General features: G+C 51.4%; 1 protein-coding gene across 1 annotated transcript in view; it reads right to left on the bottom strand.

The window, feature by feature from the left end:
- Nucleotides 1-20,186, bottom strand: part of MYH7B (myosin heavy chain 7B) — a 56,599-nt gene that overhangs the window by 25,643 nt on the left and 10,770 nt on the right. The window contains exons 7-18 of the mRNA XM_032789306.2: nt 19,868-19,964; nt 19,046-19,069; nt 13,957-14,049; nt 12,919-12,982; nt 12,710-12,808; nt 11,159-11,262; nt 5,104-5,242; nt 4,181-4,299; nt 2,989-3,138; nt 2,470-2,640; nt 1,535-1,714; nt 1,305-1,437 (exon numbers count right to left, since the gene is read on the bottom strand). Coding sequence (XP_032645197.2) covers nt 1,305-1,437; nt 1,535-1,714; nt 2,470-2,640; nt 2,989-3,138; nt 4,181-4,299; nt 5,104-5,242; nt 11,159-11,262; nt 12,710-12,808; nt 12,919-12,982; nt 13,957-14,049; nt 19,046-19,069; nt 19,868-19,964 — 1,373 coding nt within the window. The remainder of the gene's footprint in view (nt 1-1,304; nt 1,438-1,534; nt 1,715-2,469; nt 2,641-2,988; nt 3,139-4,180; nt 4,300-5,103; nt 5,243-11,158; nt 11,263-12,709; nt 12,809-12,918; nt 12,983-13,956; nt 14,050-19,045; nt 19,070-19,867; nt 19,965-20,186) is intronic.

The raw sequence follows: 20,186 nt of genomic DNA on the forward strand, positions 1-20,186 counted from the left end.
GTGCAAGGGGGAAAGAAGGTGTGTAAGGGGGAAGAAGGGGTGTGCAAGTAGGAAGGACTTGGTGGGTGGGAGGAAGGGGTATGCAAGGAGGAAGAATGGGTGTGTGAGGCAGGAGGAAGGGGTGTGCAAGGGGGAAGAATGGGTGTGCAAGGGGGAAGGACTTGGTGGCTGGGAGTAAAGGGTGTGCAAGTCGGAAGAATGGGTGTGTGAGGTGAGTGTGTGATGTGGGAGGAAGGGGTGTGCAAGGGGGAAGAAGGGGTGTGTGAGGAGGACCGATGGTGTGTGGGAGGATGGGGTTTGCAAGGAGGAAGAATGGGTGTGTGAGGTGGGAGGAAGGGGTGTGCAAGCAGGGAAGAAGGGGTGTGCGAGGAGGAAGGAATTGGTGTGTGGAAGTAAGGGGTGTGCGATGAGGAAGAATGGGTGTGTGAGGGGGAAGAAGTGGGTGTATGGGGCGGGAGGCAGAGGGGGTCTGTGTTGGGCTGAGACGGTGGCAGAAGGCCTACGAGCGTGTGAGCCTGGACATTGGAGGGAGAGTGGAAATGTGTGTAGGATCAGTGAGCACATTAACGGAGGGGCGGAGCTGTGCGTGAGTCCCCTGTCTCTCTCCTCATTGGGGAGTGGAAGGTGAGTGAGTCCTGGCATGGGCAGAATTCCCCATCATGCCAATCTTAGCAATCCCACTAGCACCGGGCGCCAGGTCTCTATAGAGGGGGAAATGGCAACACTTAGCCTGGACCACACCTGCAGACCAGGGTAAACTGCTGCTCCCCTCTGGCTTTGCCCAGCTTTCCCTGTTGGGATTCCCCTTCACTCCCACGACACAATCCCCTGCTGGGCTCCCCAGGACTAAGCTGCAGCACCCCATTGCCCAGGAAGCGAGAGACTGTGCATGAGAGTTGAATCCAGGCCTCCCAGGAATCCATGCAGCGCGGCACCCCAGGTCTCTTGGTGAGCAGAGCCTGGCAGATTAGCCACTGGGCCAACGAGGCCTGTGCCCAGGGGCTCTGGCCAATTGGCAGCCCCAGAAAAATGGGTGCCCCCATGCTCCAATCCTATTTCCCTGGCAGGAGCATGGGCTGGGGAGACTGCAGGCAGAAGGGGTGGGGAGGGGCCCCCACTTGCTCTGCCCAGGGCCCCACAAAACCATACTCCACCCTTGGTGATGGCCTTCTGTCAGAGCCACCGCACTCTGCAGGCCTGCTGGTGCCGGCAGAGAGCAGTTCTGGGCAGCTTGGGAGGTGTTCCCAGGTAAGGTCATGGTGTGTGTGTGGGGGGGGGCAAAGTGGAGCAGGACCACGGCTCACCTGAGGAGGAGCTCACGTAATTCTCATATAAGCTGTTCAAGAGCTTGTTCTGTGATTTCTGGAAGACACCCACCACTGTCTCATTCAGGGGGTCTTTATTCTTATCCAGCCAGCCAATGATGTTGTAGGGTACCTGTCGCCACAGGACAAAGAGAAGCAGGTCAGGTCAGCAGCCCAGCACGGAGACCCCAAGAGGCCTGGGAAAGAGAAGGGCTTGGCGGGAGACGTACCACTCCTGCATAGTGCACCAGCTCAAAGTGTGCCTCGTATTTGCGCTTCTTGTCTGGCCTTGGCTTCTGGAAGTTAGGTGACTTCCCAATGTGGTTGTCATACAGCTTGGCCTTGAAGGACATGTCAGAGGCTTTCGGGAACATGCACTCCTCCTCCAGGATGGAGAGGATTCCCAACGGCTGCAGGAAAGGATACCCGTGAACCTCTCAGAGTTCGGCATAGTGGGGAAAGGACAGGACAGGCCCCCACCCTATTCCAGCTCCCGACCAATCCCTGGCACAAATGCAGCCATCCTAGCACCTGAATTGCACAGGGACTTGCTCTGCACTACTGGCTGGGGACATGCCGAGGGAGAGTCGTCATTCAGGCCTCTGCAGAGAGATGCTGGGAGAATGTGCCTCAGGGCAAACTATCACCACCTTGTGACAGCATTTCCTCATCATTCCCTCCCTACATCTCAACTGGCAGGATAAACTCTATTGTGGAAAGTCCCCCCTCCCCCGCCCCGCCCCGCCCCGGCATTACCTCCAGCCCACTGCCTTCTGCAGTTTCCCTAATCAGTAAAAGTTGAGAGGGATTTTCCAAGGCACAAGCTAGATTTTCCCCTGCTCCCATAGGCCATCCCGCTCCCCCGGACTTGTTTTTCATTTCCCTCTCAAGCAATCAGGGCCAGGGTGAAATCCAGAACTCGCTGAGGGCTCAGCAAGCCATTTAGAACGCTTACCCTACAGCTCAGTTTGGTGGCAGCCATCTATCCTACCCCTGTAATAAAACGATCCACCCAACGGTATTGCTCAGCTGGATGCTTGGTAACGAACTGGGATTATCAGAGCCCTGTGCAGCCACACAGTATGCTCAGCCCACTCCAGTCTAACACAGTCACCCAAGCAGGCTGGCAGAGTCACTGACCCCATCTCCATGCTTCATGCTTTACCTTCTCAATCAGGTCAATGCAGGCCTGCAGGTCCAGGCCAAAGTCGATGAAGACCCATTCGATGCCTTCTTTCTTGTATTCTTCTTGCTCCAGGACAAACATGTGGTGGTTGAAAAACTGTTGCAGTTTTTCATTGGTGAAGTTGATGCACAGCTGCTCAAAGCTGTTATACTGCAGGCACAAACCAAACCTCTGTCAGCAAAAGGGAGCATCCACTGGTCCCAGTCCATCACCGATTCCACCTAGCCCATGTGGACAGACCCAGCTGGGATCCCATTCCAGAACAGGTGGAAAGGAACTCAGCTGGGACTGAATTGGCATTCTGGTCCTCAGCAACAGCAGAGCAATTCCCAGGGGCTGTGCTGGGTGTACAGTATTCTGGGTTAATGAATTGACGCATGAGCTCCATTCTCCATAGCCACCCATATCTTCATGGCAGAACTGCCAGAAGCCACGAGAAAGCTGCATGTGTGTCTATGGCACTGAGTCTGTTTAATACACACCACCCCTGCAACCCACCTCAAAGATCTCAAAGCCTGCGATGTCCAGTACTCCGATGAAGAACTGCCTGGCCAGCCTGGTGTCCAGGGTTTTGTTGATACGAGTCACCAACCACTTGAACATGCGATCGTAGGTGGCTTTGGCCAAGGCCCCGACTGCATACACCACCTGCCAATGCAATCCAGAGAGGGCTCGTCACATCAGGACTTGCTCCCTATTGGTTTTGTTCTGTCTACACCCAGCCTGAGGCAGTGAAGAGCCGTTACTCTCAGAGCAGGAAGGGGAATAGCCAGCCAGAGCCGAGGGAATTGCTGCTCCCACCAAGGGCTGTTCACATTTCAGCCACTGAATTAGTCTGTGTGTTTGTGTTCAGGCAGACATTTACCTTGTGCCCTCCTCTCCTGACTAAGTGTACCTGCAGCTCCAGGCTGGGGCAGCCTGTTAGGGATGTGCTGGGGTCACATTTTCAAAAGTGCCCCAGTGACTTAGGAGCCTGTGTCCCATGGAATTTATGACCCCCAGGCTCCCAAGTGCCTAAGTCATTTCTGAAGATGGAACATAGGCCCACGACTCAGATAGGAATGATCAGAAATGTGACTCCCAGGCTGGTGTGCAATCCAGGCTGAGTTTTGGGTGTGAGGCTGAGGGTGCTGAAACCTCATGAGCTGCGCTTGCAACCTTCCTGCTCTCAACAGTGGGAATCTCACAAGATCTGCTGTCCTGGGGAGGTTTCCACCATCTTGAGCCAACATCTCATGAGATTGGGACTACAGCTGAAGCAAGAACCACAGAAATTAGGCCCCTCTTGTGTTTGGGTCCAACCTAGGCCAAACCACAGTGTCCAAGGATTTGAACCCACACCCTCCACAAATCAAAGGGGTTCAAATTGAAATTCCAGTCTTGGCCCATCACTGTAAAATGCAATGGCCAAAAATATCCAGCCATCAGCCCAGCACACTCCTGCTTTCACGTCACACTAGCAATGACTAACCGAGACAGCTGCTAAAAGACAGCAACAGCAGGCTCAGCTTACACCATGAACTTGGAGCACCCAAACTCAGATTTTGTGGGGCTACCAGAAGGGTGAACTCCAGAGCTAAAGGCCCTGCACTGGGAATGCCACCCAAAGCCATCGATCTCCTGTAGAGCACAAAGCCAAGGGATTCCAGGTAACAATGCAGGCAGGAGACTACAGTCCCAGCACACTCACCTGTTCCACATTCTGACCTTTTGTCACATACTCATTTCCTACTTTCACTCTGGGGTGGAGCAGCCCTTTGATGAGATCAGCTGAGCTGATTCCCATGAGGTAGGAGGCCTTGTCAGCACCTGCAACACATCATCAAACCATAAGGAAGCAGCCAGGTGATAGGCATACTCAAGACAAAATATATGCTTCTCGGGCTGATGATGCTGTCCTCTGCTGGCTTTCACTAACCTGAAAATGCTCTGTAGTCTGCTCACCTCCCCAGTGGGCAGTGTCTGTATTGTGTTCTCCAGGGTGTGGTGTGTCAGGTGGAGTTGTAGGGGGTTTTTGGCATCAGGAGATTTTTGCACCTGTGCTTCTCTGAGGTATTACCAACCCAGAGAATCTCTGTATAGGAAGATTTGCTCCATCTTAACGATGAAGGGGAATCACTTCCTGTTAAATCAACATTCTCTTTGCCAGTGCAGCTGCACTAGCATGTATCCTGAACTGTGTCACACTCACTGAGTGCTGTGCTCAAATATTGGGAACTGCCTGAGCTAAGGTTCCCTGCACAGCCTTTTCTCTTCCCTCTTGTGCAGAGAGAGGACAATAAAATAAAGGAGAACAATAAACCTTTGCACAGTGCAGCTGATTTGACAGAAGCAGACCCAGTGTCCTGCACCAAACGGATGCTCAGAGAGGCAGGGCTCCTGTGGGGAGTTCTGAGCACTGTGGGAGGCATGGTCCCTAGTCAATAGGCATTGCCACAGGAGAGGAATATGGGAAAGGGAAGGGATGGCAGGTGGATGAATGGGAAACTTGACGGGGATTGTTTCAAATGCTCCAGCCCTGTGATTTTCTGTCCAGCAGTGGAAGGTGTTCATGCAGCCTGCTGGGCTCAGCTAAGTTTTCCCCAGCCCTACTCAGCTGTGTGGCAAACTCACTTTCAGTGTTTTCGGCCTCCGCCTGCTCCTCCCGCTGCTTCTGCTTGAACTTCATGTTGCCGAAGTGCATGATAGAGCCCACTATTTTATAGCAGCCATACTTCTCTTCATTGCTGAAGCCCAGGATGTCCATGGCATGCTGAGGGGTGACAGGAAGCGAGTTAAGCCTAGCCATTGTCACAGCAAACCCACCCCCACCAGCGAACAGAGGGGCCCTCCAAACTCCCCAGTGGTCCCAGGTGCTGCAGGCTCAGCATGGTCACATGGCCCGTCATAACACAACCCTTGTGCAGTGTGGCCTATCCCGAGTGATCAAAAATCAGGAGACGGGCCCTGAGAAATCATGAGATTGACTTAGACACCATAAACAGGGGGCTATTTTCATTTGGTGTCTCGTTTTGGAGCCTTTCCTTGGGACACATTTTCAGTATTTTCTGTGTAACCTTGAGGGCTAGAAACTCACTTCTAGAAAGAAAGAAAGAAAGAAAAACTCAGACTGTCACATAATCACATGACGCCAGGAGCTGGGGCTTTAAGAGAAAAACGAAATACTGCGAGACTCATGACATCATTGTGAGTGTTGGCAACAGGAACACTTGGAGTAGGGCAGAGCCAAAAAGTTCTGTCAAAATTATTTTTAAATGAACTTTTTCACACAAATTAATGTCTGCTTTCAGTTGAAAATGTTGCGTTTTCAGTCACTCCCCCCTTCCAAAACCAAAACATTTTTGTTTTCATTTATTCTGATTAAAAGTCAAAATGTTCAGAAGAAAATAAAACATTTTCCAGAACTGGAAAATGCACGTGCCATTGCTTTGAACTTCTAGGGTGCAACGACACAAATTGCCTTTTATCAGTTATCTCATCGTTCATCTATATTACTTAACAAACCTGAGCCACAGCAATTTAATTTAGAACATAAGGGAGGCCAAACTGCATCAGACCAGTGGTCCATCTAGCTCAGTATCTTGTCTCCAATAGTGGCCAGTACCAAAGATTCAGGTGAGTATACAGAACAGGGCAGCTGGAATGATCTGCCCCTGTCTCCTCTTCCTGGCTTCTGGCAGTCAGAAGTTGAAGATTGCCCCATGCATAGGGTTGCATCCCTGAGCATCTTGGCCAATAGCCACTGATGGACCTACCTCCCTGAACTTATTTAGTTCTTTTTTGAACCCACTTATACTTTTGCCATCACAATATTCTGTGGCAATGAGTTCCACCAGTTAATTGTGCATTGTGTGAAAAAGTATTTCCTTGTTTGTATTAAACCTGCTTCCTGTTAATTTCATTGGGTGACCCCTGGTTTTTGTATTGTGTAAAAGGGTAAATAATACTTCTCTATTCACTTTTTCCACACCATTCACAATTTTATAGACCTCTATCATATCCCCCCTCAGTCATCTCTTTCTTAAGCTAAACAGCCATAATCCTTTTAGTCTCTCCTTGTACGGAAGCCGTTCCATAGGCTTGACCATCTTAGTTGGCCTTCTCTGAACCTTTTCCAGTTCCATTTTATCCTTTTTGAGATGGGACAACAAGAACTGGACACAGCATTCAAGGTGTGACCATACCATGGGTTTATATAATGTCATCAGGATATTTTCTGTCTTATTTTCTATATCTTTCCTAATAGTTCCTAATATTCTGTTAGGTTTCAGAGTGGTAGCCATGTTAGTCTGTATCAGCAAAAAGAACAGGAGTTCTTGTGGCACCTTAGAGACTAACACATTTATTTGGGCATAAGCTTTCGTGGGCTACAGCCCACTTCATCGGATGCATGCAGTGGAAAATACAGTCAGAAGATATACATACACAGAGAACATGAAAAAATGAGTGTTGCCATACCAACTCTAACGAGACTAATTAATTAAGGTGGGCTGTTATCAGCAGGAGGAAAAAAGATTGTAGTGATAATCAAGATGGCCTATTTCAAACAGTTGACAAGGTGTGAGTAACAGAAGGGAGGAAATTAGCATGAGGAAATAGTTTTTACTTTGTGTAAGGATCTATCCACTCACAGTCTTTATTCAAGTCTAATTTAATGGTGTCCAGTTTGCAAATTAATTCCAGTTCTGCAGACTGGACACCATTAAATTAGGCTTGAATAAAGACTGGGAGTGGATAGTTCTGTCATTCCTATATACAGTAACTCCTAACTTAACGTCCTCCCGCTTAATGTTGTTTCGAAGTTACTTCGCTGCTCCATTAGGGAACATGCTCGTTTAAAGTTGTGCAATGCTCCCTTATAACGTCATTTGGCTGACTTTACAAGGGAGCATTGCTCAAGTTCCTCTTCTCTGCCTCCTCCCCCTCAGGGCTGCCCAGAGAGGGGGGGCAAGTGGGACAATTTGCCCCAGGCCCCGGGCCCCAGAGAGGCCCCCATGAGAGTTTTTCGAGCCCCTGGAGCAGGGTCCTTCACTTGCTCCAGGGGCCCTGGAAAACTCTCACGGGGTCCAGGCCCCCGGAGCTTCTTCTGTTCCGGGTCTTCGGCAGCGGGGGGGTCCTACCGCCCCACGGTGGAAGGACCCTGCGCCGCCAAATTACCGCCAAAGTGGGACCCGCCGCTGAAGTGCCGGGTCTTTGGCAGTAATTCGGTGGCAGGTCCTGGAGCGGAACGACCCCCCGCTGCCAAATTACCGCCAAAGCGGGGGCCCCCCGCCACCAAAAACCCCAGGCCTCCTGAATCTGCTGCACGGCCCTGCTCCCGCTCCCTCTCTCCTTCCCTCCCAGAAAGTCCTAAGTGCTGCCAAACAAACAGCCGGAGAGAAGTGGCACTTTGAAGGGGAAAGCACTGTTTCTTTCCAGCCGCTGGCTGTGCTGCTGCCCCTGCTCCTCCTGAGTCCTCTGGCCTGTGCTTGCAGGGCCGCATTCTGAAAGGGGTTTTAGAGCTGCAGGCCAGGGCCCCAGGGCCCCCTTAGCCCAGGACCCTGCAGCCTCTAAATCCCCTGTGTTCCGGGTGGCCCTGCCTGTGGGTGGGAGGAAAGCTCCCAGAATCATGGCTCCCAGAATCGCAGCCATGGGGGCAGTGCTGCACTGCGCAGATCCACCTGCACACCCCCTGCACCAAACAGAAGCTGCCCCAGGTAAGTGCTCTGTACCTCCTGCCTGCCCCAGCTCTGAGCCTCCTCCCGCAACCCCACCCAGAGCGCCCTCCTGCACCCAACTCCCTCCCAGACCCCGCACCCCCATCCTGAGCGCCCTCCCACACCCTAACTGCACCCCTACCCTGAGCCCCAGCGGTAAGCCAGGGGAACCTCCCCACCACAGTAAAGTACAGTACTGTACAGTATATACCTTTTGTCTGCCCCCAAAAAATTTCCTTGGAACCTAACCGCCCGCATTTACATTAAATCTTATGGGAAAATTGGATTCATTTAACATCGTTTCACTTAAACATCGTTTCACTTAAAGTTGCATTGATTATCCTCCTTCCACCAAACCTCCGTGAGGTCTGTTATATCACCATGCTGACTCCAAACCAGGGGCTTTAGTTCACCCAGCTTAGAATTTAGACTGCTAGCAGCTGTAGATAAGCACTAGTGCATTTTGTCAATGTTCAGTTGCTTGCCTTTGGGAGCTAAATATAAATGTGACTCTTTTACACTTGACTGTTCCTCACTGGCTCCTACCTGTACTTTACCAACTTCTTTCTCATCCACTTTACTAGGACGTAGGGTTCCCCATTTCATTCCTAAGAGACGTCCCCACCCAAACCATGTGCTCTCCACACCTGCCAGCTTTCCCCCAGCCCTTAGTTCAAAACATCCTCTACAACCTTTTTAATTTTACATGCTAAGAGTGGTTCAGTTTTGGTTTGGGTGGAGCCCCGTCACTCCTGTATAAACTAATTCTTCCCCAAAAGGTTCCCCAGTTCCTAATTAACTTAAATCCCTCCTCCCCACTGAGACCACGCCACTGTCTCATCCATGCATTTGTAAGCAGAGTCAGGATGAGCTCTACCCTGACATCTGGTGGTGAATTATGGGAAGTGTGGAAAGAATTTCAGGAAGTCAGATATTTGCATGGCACACCCAGCAAGGCAGCCTGGGATGGTTATTTTGACAGATCTGGGATCCCCAATTTCTTTGTATTGGGGCAGGATAAATAAAGTGTTGCCACCTCATTATGTGAATGAGGAACTACGAGACTGCTTTATGACAGAGATGTCTCAATATAAATTAAATGACACTTGCTAGACAAGGGACATGGGTTCCACTTCCCAGTGAATTGAGAGAGGTTGGGGATTGGGGTGTGCATGCATGGTATGGGCCCCTTTTTGAGGGTCTAGAACACCAATTGCACATTCTCCTCTCTCCACTGTTAAAGAGTAGAGCTAATTTTGATTCCATTAGGAGTCTATCTAGAGACTACTGAGCTGAATTCATGTTGGGATGCTGGTGCACCAGCACCAGGGCTCCCCTACTAAGAGCTGAGCTGAGAATCACTGAGTGCTGTGTTAACTAGTGGGGGAGCCTGAAGACCTATCGCTAAGTGGCTAGCAGAGTGGAGCAGTTTGCAGTGTGTTGGAGCAGCCCATGGAACAGTGAGCAGAGTGAAGCGGTTTGCAGGGACAGCTGGAGGAGTGGAGATGGTTGTGGTGAAGGCTGCAGCAGAACTCCACGGAGAGGCAGAGCAGTTGGCCCTGGCCCTCCTAAGGTGCTCCTTAACACCCTGTGTGGACTCCCCCCTCCATTTCCACCCAGGCTGTGGGGGGTAAAACTCTGCAGATAAACTCTTGAATTCTGGGGTGGCACTGACCAGAAACTTTTGGATTGTTGGACTTTGGGGTGATTGGACTTAAGACCCTAAGGGGGAAAGGACATTGCCAAACATACTTGGAGGTGGGTTTTCGTTTATGGTTTGTGTTATAATCCTGTTTGTGGTGTTTCTCCAATGGGACGCCGCATTATTTCCTTCCTTTATTAAAAGGATTTTGCTACACTCAGACTCCGTGCTTGCGAGAGGGGAAGTATTGCCTCCTAGAGGCGCCCGGGGGGGGGGTTGGTATGTAAGTGTCCCAGGTCACTGGGTGGGGGCTCGAGCCGGTTATGCATTGTGTTATTGAAACGGAACCCCTGGATACTGAACCCAGTCCTTGTTGCTGCTAACTCGGAAGGGCAGAAGGGTTACACATTGAGACCCTGTGTGCCTTACGGGCCTTGTGCGTAGAATGGAAACATTTTAGAGAATGCTACCATGAAGTCCTTGTCTTTAATCTCTTACTTAGCGGCCTACATTTGGCCTCCAGGATCTCTCTCCTATATTTCCCTAAGTCACTGGTACCTACATGTAACATGATCACTGGCTCCTCCCCAGCACTACCTATAAGTCTAGCTGTCTCGGGCGATCCATTACCTTTGCATCAGGCAGGCAATTCACTAGGCATTTTTCCTGGTCATCACAAACCCAACTATCTATATTTCTAATAACTGAATCCACCATTACTAGTACCTGTCTCATCCTAAAACTGGGGTTCCTTCCAGTATCCTCAGCCATAGGTTCCAACTCTGTGGGTGCTCCAGGGCTAGAGCACCTACAGGGGGAAAATCGTGGGTACTGAGCACCCACCAGCAGCCCCCCCATCAGAGGCCAGGACTCCAGGTTCTATTCCTGGTTCTGTCACTGAGTCGCTCGGTGGTTTTCAGAATGAGACGCTCACACCTACCTGTCTAGGGCTGCATGCATCTGTGGTGGCCATGCATCTCACTGGCCATTTGCATGGGACTCACCCCCTCTGGGTGCACAGTGATAGGAACGACACACACTGCTGTGCATGGCTCTGACCCATGCTGTGTCTTGCTTTCCAATCTATAAGTGGGGCTGAGAATGAGCCCTCTCTCACTGCCAGGGAGTGAATGTCTGCAAACGTCAGGGGCCCTTGCGGGACAGGGGCTGGAGATGTGCACCGGCTGATTATTAATAAAACATCAGTGGAGCTTAGCGGTATCTCAGCAAAGCTGGGCCATAGCTCCATTTCTCTCCAGGAGCATATAAAGCCATTCTCCCCTCTACCCAGGCCTCGCCCCCTGCTCTGTCTCACAGGTCCCGTACGTACGTCTGTAGCCATGAGCTCGTCGCCATCGTCCAGGTTGTCCACCGTTGTTACGCCTTGCGAACAGAAGTGGTAGTCGTAGGGGTTCAGAGAGAGTAGCAGCATATCTGGGAGCAGGAGGGAGAGCAAAGACATGAGGTACACTCGGCTCCCCCACATGCTGACCTACGTTCCAGAGCAGACTCCACTGGAAAGGCTGGCGCAGGACCCGGGGGGCCTAATGCTCTGCACAGCTCCAGGACTGAGCCCTAGGGCCCAGTGTAGCCAGGGCTCTGCCGTGGGACATGCCCTCCCTTGGCTGAGCTCTGGCCTGCAAACCTGGCAGAGGGCTAGGCTCCCAGGTGGCCACCCCAGGCATCAGGAAGTAGCTGGAGGCAGGCTGGAGCCCTGCCCCTTGGAGCATGCTATGAAGATCAGCAGGGAAGGCGGAGGGCAGTGCTTTGGGCACAGGCTAAGTGCAGTGGGATGTTTGGTATCTCCCAGGCTCCCTCGATCCTTGCCCACAGTGCACCATGCGCCATGAAGCTGGCCCTGGCACATGCCACAAAACCCACTGCTCCTGGGGAGGCTCAGCTGCGCTGTGCGCTGCCATCTCAGGCAGCTTGCTGAGCAGCAGCTGCCAAAGAGCAATGGAAAGCTACCCTGCTCTGCCTTTGGTCCATGTGTCCTGGTAATGCCCCAGTGCTCTGCCACTCTCTCTACCCTGGTCTCATTGCGCAGGGCCTCGTTACCACCACAGTGTGCCCATCGCATGGCTGTGGATACAGCCCCCTCACTGCAGCAAGGGCCCCTGGCCCTGTGGCATGTACTGCTGGACTGCCCAGTTCCCACTGCTAAGCAGCGCACTTGCTGTGTCTCTGTGGGCAGGGCAGGGGGAGGGCTGGGTGGCTGAGGTGAAAGCCTCTGATGGGAATTGCCCAGGGCAGAAGAAAGAAGCATGGCTGGGTGTGACTCCCAGCCCATTTTGATCTGTTGCCTCAGCTCTAGCTGGCTTGTGGGTCTGACTCCAGAAGGCCTGGTAACCCCTCGCAAGGCCCATCTCTTCTGCAGCTCTAGCTCCCTTCTGCTATCTTTGCAACACTGCTGGGCTGGAGACTGATTTAGAAGCGGCGGTGCCTGCCCTCGTGACCCCCAGATAAGATTACTGCTCCGTTGCTCTCCAGACCTGCCTAATAAGGTGTTTCTCATGATCCAGCAGCACGCTCAACAGGCAGCAGCCAAGAAGCTTATCATTCTAGGCCTCTGCCAAGCATCTTTCCAGTGCAGAAAGGTTTCCTGTCACCCGGCACCTGGATCCCAGCCCTGCTCAATGCCTGAGAGGTGGCTCAACGGCAGAGCCTGGCAGGCCAGTTGGGATCATTTCTGGGCCCTCCACGAGATCCCAGAGGGCAGAGCTGAGTAATGACTCTTCTGCCCCCAGCACCCTCCCTCCAAGGGATCTAGTTGGGCTTCCTCCCCCTGGGGGACAGTGACTTCACCGGGGGCTATGGTTGCCCAGGTCAGATGTGCTTACACTGTCGTTTCCCCTGGGCTGTTTGCTTTGAAGCTGCTTACCTTGGAGCTCGGGTTTCTTCCCAGACAGGATCTGGTAGTAGATGTGGTAGCTTCTCTCACCGGGTTGCTGGAAAATCACTCTGGATTTTTCCAGCAAGTCTAGAAACAAACAGGAAAAAAAACAGATTGGCCTTATTCTGGTGCTGATCCAGTGTCAGGGCAGAAAAAGAGTATGTTGAATTGGCAGGTGTGCAAGGCTGTTTACTCACAGATATCAATGTCAGCAGAGGCCAGTTTCCCTGAGGGGCCAAAATGGATTCGGATGAACTTGCCCTAAGGGAAGGAGGTAAATACTTAGGCTGGACAAAGGAACTGAGGCAGGTACACTGCTGTCCCGGGTGGGCAGCTCTTACAACTCAGAGGCTGGGGAGGGCTAAGGGTCTGTCTCTTCTTTGCCTTACGTTAATGTCACATAACTTTGGGGCTCAATACAAGGTGTCTGGGCGAAATTCTCAGGCCTGTGCTGGTCCCTTTTGGCTCAGCAGAGGGATCATCCCCCTGAGCTTTGCTCCCTGTGGCTGTGCTCTCGTGCAGCACACAGAGGATGGTTGCAGATGGCCCCTGACAGCCCCTGGCTCCTGGGCAGAGCTGCGTGATGCTGGGTCTGCAGCACAACTACCTGCAGAGTCATGGCTTGCTACTGCTGGTCAAGCTCAGGAGACCCCCATGACACTCCCAGGCCCCTGGTGCACTGGGGAATCCAGAGAGGACCAAGAATGCCACTGTGGCCTCCACTGCCTCCAGCGCATTGTTATGGAGATAAATGGGAACCAGGGGTTTGGCTGAGCCAAACACAGGGCCAGAGTTCAGTGAAGGGGAAACTGTACCACCGGTGCACTGAGGCACCTCCCAGCATTGGCACTTCCAGCTCTCCCTGCTCTCCCTTTGTGCCAGGCTCCTTCCTGGCACTGCCAGTCAATACTCACAGCCTGATCCAAGTTGAGATGGACCTTGGGCTGCACCTAACTCCAGCCTCACCTTTTAGGGCCAGATCCTCAGCTAGTGTAAACTAAATGGCACAAGTCAGTGAGCTAGCCTGGTCAGTTAACATCAGGAAGTGGCATCGCTTTACAGCAGCAAAGGATTTGGCCCTACAGCCAACCCATCTAAAGAAGAGAGAGTTGCTAGTTCTGACAATGGTTTGCTCCCTATGTAAAAGCTAGCTCTGGATATCTGTGACCACTTCACACAGGCATGGGTATGGATAACTTGAGCGTTATAAATATAAATCCTGCTAGCATACTTACAAAGCGCGAAGAGTTATCGTTTCGCAGGGTTTTGGCGTTGCCAAAGGCTTCCATAGCAGGGTTGGCCTCAATGATTTGATCCTCGAGGGTACCCTAGAAAATGCAGCCAAAGGATGGGTCAGCTTGTGCCTGTAGCATTAGTAACAGTGGGCTCTGTTGCTATAGATGCAGCTAAGGGGCATTAGGACACAGGGTAGGGGAAAGTGCTGTGTCCCTCGACCCTCTGCTACTCTCACTAGCTTCCCTTAAGGCTTTAGTCTCCAGGGTGGCGCCTTCCTACCTGGCACATCTTATTTTTTTTAATTAACATTGGGAAGCAGAGCTGGGCTTTGAGGCCATGAATTCTGTGGCCATCTAGTCCGCTGTGAGTGGTCCCTATAAAGATCCAGGCTAATAGCTCAGCGGTACATGGGAGTCTGTGTGACGGGGCTATAGCCATCAAGGCCTGGAGAGGAGGGCTCGTGGCACTGAGAAAACCTGCCTTGGGAAGCGAAGGGGTCCAGGAAATAGCCCAGGAAGAGACAGTAACAACCCTCTGTAATATTCCTAGGTGATTTTTCCTTTAAACATGTCAGAACCATTCTCCCAAGAGCTGTGGTGCGGCGTGCAGTGTTATAGACGCTGGCTGGGGGGAGCTTCAGAACTCCCTGATGGCCTCTTGACAGCAATGCCTCAGCCCCAGACTCATGTTCTTGTTATTACATTTGTCTGACAGTAGCATCTAGGAGCCCAGTGTGCCGGGCAGCGTCCAAACACACAGAAGAGACTGTGCCTGCCCCAAGAGCTTAAAGCCAAACTAAGCAAGACAGACAGAGGGATGTGAGGGAAAACTGAGGCACAGAGCAGTGAAGTCATTGAAAAAGCAGCGCTGGGACTAGCACTCATGTTTCCTGACTCAGAGCCCAGTGCCCTAGCAATTAGACCATGGCATTATAACTTTGTACCACAACATCATGCCTTAGTCACTGTCTCTATAGGGGAGGGTGTGCTTTCCAAATGGTTCCATAAAGCTACAGTCCATTTACGCTAGTCATCATCTGACTGTTCCAACTGCTCCAGACACAACCAAGCAGAACCCTGACTATCACAAGTGTACCTAGGCAGAACCTCCCAAATGCTCAGGCTGTCCTGATACCTTAGTCATGCCAAAGGGATGCAGGGCCTTGCCTACACCAGGAAACCAAGATGTGTAATTCACCATGGGTGCCGCTCCACCAGAGCCACTGGCAACGGAAGCCACAGTGGAGACAGAGTGCTGGCGTTTTTCATCACTGTGTCTTTAAACGCCTGAGTCCTAACTACATTAAGCTACTGTTGCAACTTCCCCAGGTGGTGGTATGGGTCGAGAACTTTAGCACTGAGTTTTGTCCATAAGAGCATGTCACAGAGGCAGCCAGCTCTCCAGAGTCAAAGCTGTCCCTAGCTTTCAGTTCATTTTCTAATATCCTCCAGCCTCAGCAGATCCACTTGACAGAGGTCATGGCAGCACCTGCTCCGACCTTTCAAACAAGTGTATCTCAGTGTTTGAATGTTCATCTAACCCTATCACCTGGAAACTCCAAAGCTCAGCACTGGGTTTTGTATTTGGGTTGCACCAAAGACTCTTCTTACAAGGGCTCTCATTACAGTAAGACCCTCTGGCTTTTCTGACCCTGAAATCAACTCTCACTGAGCCATAAACACTGGGGGCAGAGCCCAAGCATGTGGCCTGCTTTAGTGACTGATGAGAGTGCTGGGAGCTAGGCACTTGGGTATCCTGTTCCCAGCTCTCTCACACTATGTGGCCTTACATTGCACGTGGACCTGTGTATCCCTTGTTAATTATTGTTAATTAGCACCTCTCCTCTCAAAGAACAGCAGTGAATTGGGTCTCCCAATCCCCACGCGTGGTAGCTAAGTACTGCAACACTCGCTTATAGAACACGGGGAATTCATTAGGACACTGCACTAGTCGGGACCCACTGGTTCAGGAGAACAGACTGGCTCACGGCTTTGTTCCTGCTTTGCCCGAAGCTGGAAATGTTCTGTGGCGCCCCCTGCAGGATGAGAGGGCAGCACTGCTCAGAGGGCGCTACCTCTCCCCCTGCATCCTCGCTGTGCTACCTGCCCCTGAGTGGAGAAGCTGCAGCCCACATGCCCTGGATGGCTTTGTTTGATGAGGGGCTTAGGAGAAGGAAGGCTAGCGATGAGCTGATTTCGCTTGTCACCCCAGGACCAGCCAGCCTGTTGCTTCCAAGCCAGTGATAATGTACATCATGGGTTAAAAATGGTCCCCACAGGAAACACCCAGAGAAACGCTTTGCTAACTAGAAGGTGAAATTCAAGTTTTAAATCTCTATCAATAATTTAAAGTCAGCAAACTGGGAAATTTGCTTAAACCCCACCCCACTCTTGGAAAATACCTCGAATAACCTAAACTCTGCACGTGTCCCCAGCCATCCTTCGCCCCCACTCCTGAGACAATGGTACACCAGTGCTGCATGCTTCCAAGGCACTGCAATTCTAGGCACACAGCTGTGGCTACCATTAACCCACTACCCATGGGACACCTCCCTGCCTGGCACCCTCTGCAATATCCCTCCGCTTTCCCTTTATACACATGGCCAAGACTGACCAGTTCCTGCTTGGCCAGCCCAGCACACTCCCCTTACACCACACTGGACTTTGGACAGCCATTTGCACCTTTTGCTAGCCACAGGGCTCAGCTCCCTGAGCAAGCAGAAATGCTGAAGCCTTATCTCACTGCAACTGGGCTACATAGCCTCCGATGTCTCAGCCGCACTGGCCATGGTTTCAGGTGTTTTCATCCACAGACGAAACACAAAGGGACAGGGTTTAAAGCATCTCAGCTATCAGGGTCCCTAGGCAAATCACTGTGATTTCCAGGGCTGAGTGTCAACTAGCAGCAATCCTGGCCATAGACACGCCTCTGCCTAGCATACAGGGTGCACAGCATGTGCCCTCATGGTTGGAATGGAACCTTAACTCTGAAGGTTCTGGCCACTGCAGTGTGCTTGGAAGGTTATTTTCCTGAGGTCACTGATCCAGATTAGCTTGCTTAACTCCAGCTAGCACAGTTTCTTACCTGGGAATATGAACTAACCCCCTCTCATCCTCTCTCTGTTGCTCTGAGATCACATTGAATCCAAGATAGCTGGCTGATAATATTGCAGCAGATGCAACAAAGATTGCCTTTGAAGGGATAGGTTAGAGAAAACAGCTGTCTAGTTCACGTATAACCTTGAGGAGAGGGGCAGATATGGGCATGGTTTCTGGGCAGCTTCTACTGGATGGATTCATCCAGCCTTACTGACTATATGGCCTGCAGCCCACCATGGGCTCGCAGCCCTTTGATTACATGGCTCTTTACATAATGCTGTTATTCAGAAGCACTTTACCCTCCCATGCAGAGCTGGACTGGGGGACCCTGGAGCTCAGCACTCTGGTCCGTTGGGCAAGTGTAACATGGGAGCAGGAGTTATACACTGCATAACGGAACCACTTGGGCTTTGGACGATGATGTTTTCGATGTACTGCTACCATTGTAAATGTAACCCTTTGTGCAGCACCCTAGCTCCTCACTCCCCTTCCCCAGCACCACCAACAAACTGTTACCCCCTGGGATTAGGGACATGTTGCTGCTAAAACTCAAGAGTCAAGCTATCCAGATATAAAGCAGGGGATGTGCATGACAGAGTGAAACTAGGCTCCTGAGGTTGGGGTGAATCCACTCAGTGCTCTGGCCCCAACATTTAACAGTCACTCTCATTTAAATGAGGCACCTCCTCCCCCACAAAGCAAGCAGCTACTGCCAGCTGGTCCCCAAGGGCTGGTACTGAAGCCTATAGTCAGGTCAATGCCTGAGGAAGTCAGCAAGAGCTCGGTCTGACCAGACACTGAGTAACTGCTTCAAGACTGGCCCTTTTTAGATATTTCTGGTTTGCAGTGCAGCCTCTCACAGAGCCACAGCCTAGCAATAACTTCCAGCCCCCCTTCTGCTGAGGCAATGGGACAGGCTTGCAGTGAAGTGGGAGCTAAAGAAACTCCATCCCCAGGGCAGTGGATAGAAAATCCCAGTCTGACTCAATGCCCTGCAATGTATAGCTCTCAATCCTGGTATAACAGGGTGAATCCCCACTCTTGCCTGGGAGAGCTTGAAAGCTGCAGCTCTAAAAGCTGGGCTGACTGGGGAAGTAGCTGCAGCTGGGCCACACCCTAATCAGGCCACAGCTGGCCTGTATAAAATGGCCAGGGAAGCCAGGAGCACTCTCTCTTTGCCTGTAGCGAGAGAAAGGCCTGGCTGCAGGGAGCTAGAGACAGGTTACCTGTGTGAAGCAGGGCTGGGGAAAGGCAGAAGAGCTGGGGAGCTCCAGCCTGGAAAGGCCCAGGTTGTGGCCTAGCACAAGGCAACTGGTACTGGGGGTTGCAGAGGGCAGCCCAGGGGTAGGCCATGGCAGCAAGTCCAAACCCAACCTGGGCAGTGATGAGTAGGTTGATACTGCAGTCTGCTCCAGGTCATGGTGGCTAGACTATGACTGATAGTAGCCTGATACTGAGGTGAGGTGGGGATAGTGGGTGGGGGTTTCCTGGGGAGGGGAGACCCTGAGAGAAAAAGGCTACTGCTCAGGGGCAGCACCCCGGTTAACAGAGCACTGGGGTCCTGGGAGGGACATGGGGCCAGAGGACAGGCAGATCACCAGCCTGTAGAGGGTGCTCTGGGCTGGAAAATGAGCTAATTCCCTGAGAGACCAGCAGGGGTGAGTCAGCACATCCACACCTGGTAATAGTGATCGCTCCACTGAGAGAGAAGCTGCTCTACGAAGAGAGACGCAGCCTCCCTGGATCCTCTCAGCAACCACAAGAGCATTTCCCAACTGTATTACTGCCTTGTCACCTCAGGGGCCTGGTTCTGATCTCGTGTCAGTTTCACAATGATACCATTCCATTGACATCATCGCAGTTACTCCTAACTTGCACTGGCACAAGGGCACTCAGAAAGGGGCCCACCACTAGAGGGAGTTAACAAGGTGCTGCTCAGCAAGCCTGGTCTCTCACTTGAGGAGTGGCCCCTATTCCCTGTAGCACTTACCCCCGTTTTAGTGGCAGGAGCTTGCTAGAAAAAGGAAAGAAAACTGCCTTTAGAATTCCAGAAGGGACAGGTCAGAATCACAGAAAGCATCAATCAAAATAACAGGGCGTTAAAATTTAGTTACTAAAACAGTTCAAAAAAATCGAAGGATTAAATTTCAAAAAATATACCAAAAATGTGTTAAATAGATTAGCTCAAGAAAAAGAAGAAAAGCACCAAAAAGCAGGAACAGTTAAATCCAAACCCAGGGAAGAGGGAAGGAAAACAATGCTGGAGAATTGCTTACCCACTACCTGAAACAACCAGTCTGCTTCTGCAAGGGAAAGCAGGCTGGGGCATCAAGTACCCAGAAGAAATAAGCAATTGCAAGGGAATCTCAAAAATAACCAACACCAAAGAAATGCGAGAAAGAATCAAAACGAGCAAGAAAAAGCAGAAGATGGAAAGGGACCAAAATTAACAAAAGAACAAAAAAGAGAAAAGGGGGAAAAAGGCAAAAAGCAAGGCTTAAAAGAGACGGGGTGGAAATGGGGGGTGGGGGGGGTTCTGTCCCCTTTGCACTGTCTGAAAAAGAAAATATGTTGGAGTGAAGGAAAAGGTGGGCCCAAAAGTCCCCGGTGTGGCTGATCAGTTTGGTGAGCCACTTAAAAACTCCATTTCCCCAAGATCAGTTGTTTCAAGCCTTGCTTGTTCAAAAGTCAAAGGAAAAGCAAAGCCCGTGAGGGGCCAGATCCAAACACACTTCCAAATGCAAAAAGTTACAAAAAAAAAATAAGAAAAAAAAAGAAAACAGCCAAAGTGTGTTTCAAATGAGGGTCTTACTCCTTTCTTGCCCGGCGTGTCGCCCAGGGCTGCGACAATGGCAAAGTACTGAATGACCCGCTTGGTGTTTACAGTCTTACCAGCACCAGATTCTCCGCTTAGGGTAACAGAAATACACAGATCAAGAAAATGAGGCAGAGTCAGGCAAAACCTTTACACAGAGACTCAGAAAACCAAGGCCACAGCCCAGCCCCCCGTTACAGTGTCATGTAAAAGAAGTTAAACGCCAAGGGAGAGGTTCAGCCCTGTCTGGCCCTGGGGAGCCTGTGATCCCTTCCCATTGGCTAACACTCTGCATGGGGGCAATGTGGGGGTTTCA

The sequence above is a fragment of the Chelonoidis abingdonii genome, chromosome 14, assembly GCF_003597395.2.
Source record: "Chelonoidis abingdonii isolate Lonesome George chromosome 14, CheloAbing_2.0, whole genome shotgun sequence".
NCBI classification, from domain to species: domain Eukaryota; kingdom Metazoa; phylum Chordata; order Testudines; family Testudinidae; genus Chelonoidis; species Chelonoidis abingdonii.